General features: G+C 35.2%; 1 protein-coding gene across 2 annotated transcripts; it reads left to right on the top strand.

Annotated features, from left to right (window-relative positions):
- Nucleotides 1-624: 624 nt before the first annotated feature.
- Nucleotides 625-9,487, top strand: LZTFL1 (leucine zipper transcription factor like 1). 2 transcript variants are annotated; one of them, XM_075705644.1, is made up of 10 exons: nucleotides 625-716; nucleotides 1,197-1,391; nucleotides 1,886-1,946; nucleotides 2,813-2,881; nucleotides 4,296-4,361; nucleotides 4,499-4,576; nucleotides 7,682-7,696; nucleotides 7,892-8,053; nucleotides 8,538-8,641; nucleotides 9,469-9,487. In XM_075705644.1, exons 1-10 carry the CDS (start codon nucleotides 640-642, stop codon nucleotides 9,485-9,487), a joined length of 846 nt encoding a protein of 281 aa, XP_075561759.1. In that variant the 5' UTR covers nucleotides 625-639. The 2 variants fall into 2 exon arrangements, with proteins under 2 accessions (XP_075561759.1, XP_075561760.1); XM_075705645.1 differs by lacking the exon at nucleotides 4,296-4,361.
- The last annotated feature ends 216 nt before the right edge of the window (nucleotides 9,488-9,703 follow it).

The raw sequence follows: 9,703 nt of genomic DNA on the forward strand, positions 1-9,703 counted from the left end.
TACATTGGAGTAAATGAAACTGACTTCACCTTTGGTTGCATCAGCCCTCCAGGGACTGCAATTATAAACTCCCATTCATGCCCTGTTGTGCCTCCTTGTGACTTGTGCTACCTGCATGAGCAAGATTTACTCTAATGTAATTGGCCATGCCAGTACTCCTTCTTTTGAAATAGAGGCATACATAAAAGGGCTAGTTAGCCAGATCTAAAAATGCTTCCTTCTTAATTTGCCCTGGGAATATTTGTTCCTGGGCAATAGGCTGTTGAGAAACAAATTCAGATTCTCACTTAAGATTATGTTGGAAGTCTCAAGATTTTACATCTAAACCAACAAGGAAACGTAATGTACTTTTCTGTGTATTTTTGTTAGTACGTCTATAAAAGATGTATCATTCAGCTACATTATACATATGTGAGGTATGTAGGGATTACACATATGCAAATATGGTTGTTTTTTAACATCCTAGCTAACCTGGTAACCCTATGAAAGCAAGCACAGAAACTAGTCAGAAGGCAAGTCTTCACAATACTTATGCTCCTTTTTACTTATTTTGGTATATATTTATCTTTGTGTTTATATCCTTATCCACAGGCAGAGCTTGGCCTTAATGAGCACCACCAGAATGAAGTGATCAATTACATGCGCTTTGCTCGTTTCAAGCGTGGTCTGTGTCTCAGAACAGTGGATTCTTGTTTTCAGGACCTTAAGGACAGCAGGTACTGTGGTGGGGGGTGGTGTCTGAGCAAAAATAAAGCAAATATGCTAGCAACAATTGCAGGTTTAAATGCTTTATGGGGTGACTTTTCTCCATTTACATTTGTATGTTCTTAGTGAGGAAGAAAGACCCAATAGTTTTCCAAATGTTACAAGTCAAGTCCTTTTAAAACTAAGTTGTTCAAATTCTTAGGAATTAACATAGATATCGACAGCATGACATTGCTTTATATCTAGCTTCTGATGTCTAAATTTGATGCAAGACTGTAGTGGAAGTAATATTTGTGATCATAATGTTTCCGAGGGAAAATTTAAATACCATATGCAATTAGTAGTGCCGTGGCCATCTAATAACTACTGACAGTGGATGTTTTCAGAAGGACACTGCATTATACAAGAGTGATACCCGGGTTGTGAGGTCTCATAGCAATGCAAAATTGTTACCTTTATCATACATGACTCATCTTGACTGCTCTGTTTAGACTGGTTGAGGAGACCTTCACAGTTGATGAGGTGACAGACATGCTGGATGGACTGCGGACTGTTGTACACAGTGAAGTGGAGTCAGAGCTCATAAATACAACTTACACCAACGTTTTACTTCTGCGGCAGCTCTTTTCGCAGGCTGAGAAATGGTACCTTAAGTTACAGACAGACGTCTCCGAATTGGAGAATCGGTAACATATATTGGACTATACAGAATGCCTTTCAATAATAAGAAAACTTCAGTGTTGAATATTTGCATTCTTTTCCTAACCATAGAAGTATGTTCTTTTACTATTGTATCGATGATAGGTTAGTTTCAAGTCTTCCATCTATAAAGTAGCAAGATACACAATAATTTCAAATTTGTCAGGAAGATGTTTTTTTTTGTAATATCCTTACTTGAATTAATCAGTTAAGAGCAGGTGATAGGATTTGATTAAAAAGCCTTTGTTGTCTGAGTAGATTATATTTTAATCAAGGGTGCTAAATCTTACAGTTCTAATGCATATACCATACCATTGCATGACGTGATCTGTTGCATTTATTGTATTTGCATAGGACTTCATTCTGCACTTCTAATGAGAATCTTACATGCAGTAAAGAGCATAGCATCAGCCTGGTAAAATGTGTTTCATAGCATAGCTATTTTAGTAAATAAATGCCTCCCTTTATTTTCCTTTTCAAGAGAATTGTTGGAACAGGTTGCTGAGTTTGAAAAATCAGAATTTACGTCTTCGAGCAAGAAGGTAGAGTTTTATTTTAATCAAATCATAATCAAATGTCATGTGGAGTCATGACAGGTGTTTAAATACTTAGTATTCTTTGTGCTTAAGAGAGAAAAACAAAACAAAAACAAAACCCCCACCCTTTTTCAAAGCAATCTTTGAAAGTCTCCAAAAAGTAGCATTTTGCAGTTCAGCACCAAGGCTCACACTGAATTGCCTTGGCTGTTTCCAGATTGCAGATTCTGCACACCTGGGGCATGCCTCATAATCCTCATCCCAAAGTCAGCCAGACCAGGGATGTGTTGGAGCATCTGCTCCTGGGTTTCCTTCCCCCTGGAAACCGGGGTAAGACTGGCACGTTTGCTTGTCCCAGGGCTTTGTCCCAACACAGAGTCAAGAGCTGAGAAGATTCCACAATACAGACATGACTCTAGCTTATCTTGTATGATTATGGTTGCACCTTATTTGGTTTGTAGCATAAATATATATTTAGTTAATATATACTATATTTGAATACGTAAAATAAGAAAATTATTTTGAGCTGTGTAAATATTTTTTACTCTTACAATCACTCAAATTTTTTTTCTTTTTTCCTTACTTTTTTGTCTTTTGGTTGCTGCAGCATTGGTAGTCTTTTGTAAATTCATGTTTGCAATCCTTTTATGTCTCTGTGAAGTATTTTTGTTTAACTTCAGCTGAAAGTGAAGTATATAACTTGAGGAGCCAAGGTACCAGTAAAAAATGAACTTGAAATAAAAGGTCATTCATTTGCTTTACAAAAGAAAGCTGAACTGACTGTCAGTAGTTATTTTACAAACTAAAGGAATACTTCTCTTCTTCCTGGAAATCTGTATAATTTAATTTTTTAACCTTTATTATTTCTTTAGCCCAGTACAGATCTCATTAAACCAAAACTGGCTCCATTAAATGAAGGTGGGTCAGAGCTGCTTAACAAGGTAAGAACTTGTCTGTTCATGCAGTTGTGGTTAATGACCATTCTGCTTGTTCAACTGAACTGGATAGCTGTACAGTAATATTTGTATAATGTGCCTGTCACAATGTAGATGTCAAGGTAATATACCCCAGGATGTAAAGTAAAATGCTAATAAATTAATAAACATTGTGAAGCATCTTAAATTTGCGTTACATGCGGTTACGGTCTCTAATGTGTTGCAATATTGACCTTCCTTTTGCAAAGATATTTTGGCCTTTGTAACTATTTATTTTTCCATTTAGTGAGGTAAATTAGTAGAAACCAGTATTCAGTTTGTTCTATGCAGCTGGCTGGCTTTCCAGCAAGGAAGTAAATTAAAATATGTAGCTGGCTGAAACGATTAGGTTATCAAACATTTTCTGCATCACTTGAAGTCAATCCTATTACATTCAGTCTTTTTTCTTTTGTTAGTCGAGTAATTCCTCATAAAGAAACAGACACATAAAGAATTTGGAATTTAGGAGTTTTGAAAACGTCTGATTTCCCACTTGCTAAAGATTTTCAGAATTACAAAACACATTCTAGTATTTGATGTTATTGATAGTTTTTATTATGTATTGAACTTGTTTAGTTCAACTGAACTTTTTTAAAATGCTACACTTCTTACAATACACTTTAAAGTTATGGGCAGTCAAGAAATTTAGCAAGGAGTTGTGTTTTGTGTCTTCTAGCCTGCGTTACCAAAATGATCTGTCAAGTACAGTGTCTGAATCAAATTGTTGTTACCCATTAAGATAATTAAAGCATTCAGGAATTCAGACTTGTATTTACTTATAGATCAATGTAGTTCTCTTTCAAAAGTAATTTCAAAATCTGTTTTATAACAGTTTTTGTTGAATATGTGCATCTGATGTCTTTTTTTTTTTCTCAAGAATAATTAAAAGTTTAAATGGTGAATTTAGTCTGACTGATAAAGCATGCTTATTTCCTGTGACACAAAACATGATATGCAGTAACCTGGTATTTGCCTCTTAAACAGGAACTATGAATAAATTCTTACTTTCCTGTTGATTGAAAATACAAATGATGAGCAGCAATAAGATTTACATCTCTGAACATGCGGTTTTCTTTATCATGAATCCTGATACTAACAAGATGCTGAGCTCACTAGTCTCAGTTCAGTAAAGCATGTGCCAAATTTAAATGAATGGTCCTATATATTACGTAGAATCTGAGACTTAAATTTCCTGCTGACTGAGGCAGAAAACACAATAAATAAATGGATTACTGATTTCTTATGAAGGCCATTTTTATAAGCATTTAGAAGCTTGTTTGCCTTCCTAAGCTATGAAGCATATTTTCTTACCTGAAATATTTGGAAAATTCAAGATAGCACAAGAGTATTCACAAACTTTTTCTTGTTCATTAACCCAAAGACAGTTGCTTGCCTCCAAGAAGAAAATGAAAAATTGAAGACTAGACTCAAGACCATAGAAACACAGGTAAATTCCCTGTAACCTTTGATACTTAATGCTGTTTACATATTTTAAAAAAATCTAAATAAGAATCCCATGGTTATTATTCTCATATTTTCAATTAAAATATGTTTCTGAGGTTTTACAGTTTCAATGTATCACAGGCTACAGCTGCACTAGATGAAAAGTCCAAACTAGAGAAGTCACTGAAGGATTTACAGATGATCCAAGGAGATCAAAAGGTAAATATAGTTAAGATTTACCACCACCACCCCCGTTTAACACAACTGTTGCCTGTACATCTGAAAAGTTGGTCTGTGTGGTGTGTTTCTTTTCTGGCAAATACAAATGTTCAAATTAGTATCATCATGTTCCTGCTGGTCTGTCAGTCAACGGATAATCCAGAACGTTAGCTGATTTTATGACACTTATTTTGTGTCACATTGACTATGGTAAATTATTATCAGAAAGTATTATTCCAGGTACTATCAGGAAGTAGTATTCCAGAGTTCATATTCTCAGGGGTGATATTTGTATTAACAGATACAAATTTATTTTGGTTTGTTTCTTCCTTTTTACTAATGAAAGAATGATATCTAACCTGGTTTTTATAGCAACAGTAAACCACTAATTCTTTCAAGCATTTGTCACACTTGATATTGACACGGACAAGCCAGACTTGCTTCTCACTTCAGACTTCAAAAACCTAAATACTTACATGTAAGTGTCTAGCGTCCTATATTCTTAAACATCAGTTGAAGTTTACTACAAATGTCAATGAACATGGGTCAGACAACATAAAAAAAATGTTTGATTTTATGTAGTTCTGCCCATATCAGCATACTATCAAAAATGGTTCACTGTTTATTTTTACTACTTAACGTTCTTAATCTTTTTTGTAAATGAGGATTCAAACACGGTGAATTGCTGCTGCAGCAAAAAAACCCATAAGAAGCTAGAAGTCATGCAGGTTGACACAGATAAATCTGTTCAGGTCACCTTAGGATTTTTTTAAGTTTGTACCTTTATTTTGTCAATTTAGAATTTTCTGAATTTTGTTCATGTGTGATTGTTTCTTAAATTTAAAACATTTTGTTCAAACTTTTAACAAAAACAGAACACTTTAATCCAGTTATTTTGAGAAACTGACTTCTTAAAATTCCTGTGGTATTTACAGATTTGGAAGTGAAATTCAATATCATAAAACATTTCCACTTTAATTTTCATATTTTAATCCTGATTTCTTTTCATTTCGCTTTCTGTCTGGTTTATGGTATGTACTTGGCTTTCTTAATACACTATAATTTTATCTAGAAACTTTCAAAATCTGTATTCAATAATATTGATTTATCAGTCATGGCAATTATTTTCTTTATCTGTTTTGTTAAGCCTTAAATTATTAAAGGTTTAAAATATTAAAAGGGTTTATTAAATCCTGGATAATAGTGTTTGTAGTTTGAAAAGATTGTGTCCTGGTTTCGCCTGGGATAGAGTTATTTTTTTTTCCTAGTAGCAGGCATAGTGCTGTGGTTTGGATTTAGCAGGAGAAGAATGTTGATAACGCGCTGATGTTTTTAGTTGTTGCTGAGTACCGCTTATGCTAGTCAAGGACTTTTCAGCTTCCCATGCTCTGCCAGGTACACAAGAAACTGGGAGGGGGCACAGCCAGAATAGTTGATCCAAACTGACCAAAGGGCTATTCCATACCATATGATGTCATGCTCAGTGTAGAAACTGGGGGGGGGGGGGGGGGGGGGCGGGTTGGCCGGGGAGCAGCGATTGCTGCTCGGGAACTGTCTGGGTATCGGTCGGCAGGTGGTGAGCAATTGCATTGTGCATCACTTGCTTTGTATATTATATTATTATTATTATTATCATTATTGTATTGTTATCATTACTATTTTACTTTATTTCAATTATTAAACTGTTCTTATCTCAACCCAGGAGTGTTTCTCACTCTTACTTCTCCGATTCACTCTCCCATCCCATCGGGGTAGGGGGAGTGAGCGAGCAGCTGCGGGGTGCTTAGTTGCTGGCTGGGGCTAAACCACGACAGATTGGAATCAAATCTCATCCTACTTTTCTGGTTAAACATGAATTGGCCTCTATATCAGGGCTGCTGAGTATCTTCAGCTTTTTGCTCTCTGTAATCTGTCACTTTCTTCTCCAGCTCTTACGTTTACCGGCGTATATATGTTGTTGAAACTAGCTAGTAGATACAGTGCTGGAATGTACTACTTCACTTAATCGTTTAAAGTATTAGCTGTTTGGAGAAAATGCTAAATTTTATCTGGTTTCACTCCATATTTTCATAGGATGGGTGTCAATAAAATCATATGAACCCACTTGTTCATTAAAGGAGTAGTTTTCCATCTCTTTGGACAAATGACTGCCAAACCACAATGGTTCTTAAGGACAAACTCTTAGCTCAGCAGATTTCTACCTTTTTTTTTCTTGTAGTTTTGGGGTTTTTTTTAAATAGTTTAATACAGTTCCACACACCAAGTGTAAACCATGATTTGGGAGTAACTGCTCTGTTGGATCGGTTTAACTTGAGGATTTAGAATTTTTACATAATTGACTTATGTCACAGTGTGGAAGAAAAATCACTGTCTATACTGATGTGAAACATTATACAATGCAGTGTTTTTCAGCACTACACCTTGGACTCTGTCTCAAAATCCAAAATAAGTTTTTCTTCTGTACAGGTACTATTATTAAGTGGTTTCCTATGCTCAAATGCTGCCTTCCACAAAGAAAAAGGAGCAGAGCTTCCTTAGTTTTTGTTTTTTGTTCTTTTTAAGGTGCTGCTGGTTCAGCCTCATCCTGAGTCACTACACTTTTGAGAGTTTGAACTTGAGCTTTTAAACCTGAGAGGGTTTTGTTTTGTTTTTTTTTTAATGGAAATCCATAAAACAGTTAGGTGAATATAATGTTTTGTGACCAAGAACTGATGGCCTGAAGAGTTTGGGTTGTTTCTTCTCACAGGGAAACAGGAAAGTTGCTTCACAAGCAACTGTGGACGCTCTTTTTGTAATGCATCTGAGAACAGTGCAATATTGGTACCTGACTGATAATATGAGCCTTAACACTTTCATTCTTTCCTACCTGTATTACACTAACGGCTTTTGAAATGCCTGTGATATTTTACCTGCTTTAAAAATACATTATAGCATAGACATTCAGATCTTAAACTGTAATTTACTATTTCTGTATGTTAAATAACTTTCTGTGTTATGCTTCATCCTGTGGCTTCACCTAATTCCTAAAGAAGTGAAGTACAAGAACTTGAAATCTCAACTTGGCAGAGAAGACATTACAGCCATCTTTAAAATGCATTTATTAAGAATTTTCTTAAAGTTATAAGTTAATGCTTTAACTAATTTTTTTTTTTTTTTAGTTAAAGAACTTCTAATTTAGGCTTTACAAGAATAGAGTGAACATTATTAAACATTAAGAAGTGCACGCTTTATTGGAATTTTGCATTTGGCATGTTAAATATTTCTTCTTGCATTTGACATATTTTAAATATGCTTCTTTTGAAGACTAATGCAAACCAGGATATCACTGAACTGGAGAATAAAGTGGCAGCTTTGAAATGCCAGTTTGAGAAGACTTTGAATGACTCTACTGCAAACCAGAAATTCTTGGAAGAGAACTTGGTGACAACAAAACATGACTTGCTTAAGGTTCAGGATCAGCTATCCACAGCTGAAAAGGTTAGCATTTTATTGTAACGTAAAGATGAGATTCTTACTCATTAACTGATTAGTAATTTGACAAGCATATGCTACAGGATGCAGAGTTTACTGGGTCACACTTGTGCCAGTGTATTGCTGTTATTTCAGTGGAAAAACACATATTATATGTAAAATAGCGAAACCACAACTAACCGCATGATTATAACTAGATGAAAACTTAAAAATGGCCCATTTGTCTGCACAGAAATTTTTGAATGAAAAGTGTATTCCCAGTCTTCAGAAGACTTTTAGCCTGATTTCATTAGAAAATAAAGCTTGTGTTTCTCTGTGTCTCCCAGTAATATCGTCTGAATCTGCTAGCTGACTTCATCTAAATTTGAATGAGTTAGAGCAACTACTGTTCTGAAACTTGAGGAGGAAAAGCAAGTCATCTTTTTTTAAAAAGCATATTAGCCTGGTTTTCATAATATGTAAATAATATGCTGGTGTTGTTATTATGTAGGAACTAGAGAAGAAATTTCAGCAAACAGCTGCCTATCGCAACATGAAAGAGATTCTCATGAAGAAGAATGAGCAGATAAAGGATCTACGTAAAAAGCTTTCCAAGTAAGTGGTGCTGTTCTGTCTGTCTAAACAGGATCCTTGTTCTGGATCCAGGTTCTGCTCCCATTTTGTTTTTATAAATATGAAGCTGTCTCTAAAACAGACTATAATTTTTTCCTTAAAAAGAATTTCTGGCAGGCTGTTCCCTGATTTTTGACAAGCCAGTCCTTTTAATGGGTGCGAGGTGAATAGGACTGATGTGTGAAACAGCAGCTACTGTGTAACAAGAAATGAGAGAATTTATTATGGAGAGGATACAAAATGTTCATGGGTGTGGTAGAGAAGCCCCCAGGTGCTACACACAGAGATACAGGTGGGAGATGTACTGGATGCTTTGGTGTTATCTTATTTCTTCCACGCTTGTTTATGGGAATGAGAAGTCCACAGTATGTAAACAAGGTTAGGCCTGTATTGAGTAAAGAAACATGCACCCTAGCCATTATATTTCATAGAAGACTATAATTCTGAAAATGTCAAGTGAGCTATGGCAAAGCGGATGCCTTAGACCTATGCTGTAGGACAACAGAGGTGGAACATAAAATTTCTGTTTAAACTTCTGCCTGTATTTTGGGATTTGTGGGTAGGTTCCTGGTCATTCCCTCGTTCTGCTGTTTGGTAAAGTGGCCAATTTTAAACAGAGAAAATAGTCTAAAAAGTATATACATTTGTCTGTGCCCTAAGTCATACAGTGAGTCTTGACAGGAATGCGTCACTAGTGGGAGTAATTTATTACTTGGCATTTTCTTTAGAGAGAAAATGTCTCTTGGGTATTTTCTACTCTGGTTTTAATGATTTTTTTTTTTTTTTTTTTTTTTTTTTTAAATCCTCAGATATGAGCCAGAGGACTAAAACACCAAGAACATCTGCTCTGTCAGAAACTGCCATAGAAAGAAAATGTAGACTGGTATTATTTTTCAATAACTTCTGTTTTGAATGGTATATTTTTTGCTTCTAGTGCTTAAAATAACTTTTTATTAGTACTGATAAGATGCTGAAACTCTTATCTTCCTTATAAACCTACAATTTGTAGGTATGTTTCTGTAGTCATGTTTTTAATTGTTAACC

Source organism: Pelecanus crispus, chromosome 2 (genome assembly GCF_030463565.1).
Source record: "Pelecanus crispus isolate bPelCri1 chromosome 2, bPelCri1.pri, whole genome shotgun sequence".
Classification (NCBI taxonomy): domain Eukaryota; kingdom Metazoa; phylum Chordata; class Aves; order Pelecaniformes; family Pelecanidae; genus Pelecanus; species Pelecanus crispus.

Excerpts from the sequence above, each read along its gene's own strand:
- LZTFL1 (XM_075705644.1), top strand. The coding sequence starts at position 640 with ATGCGCTTTGCTCGTTTCAAGCGTGGTCTGTGTCTCAGAACAGTGGAT. Across the intron at positions 1,392-1,885 it reads GTCTCCGAATTGGAGAATCG|AGAATTGTTGGAACAGGTTG; the intron begins GTAACATATATT and ends TTCCTTTTCAAG. Across the intron at positions 2,882-4,295 it reads GGTCAGAGCTGCTTAACAAG|ACAGTTGCTTGCCTCCAAGA; the intron begins GTAAGAACTTGT and ends ATTAACCCAAAG.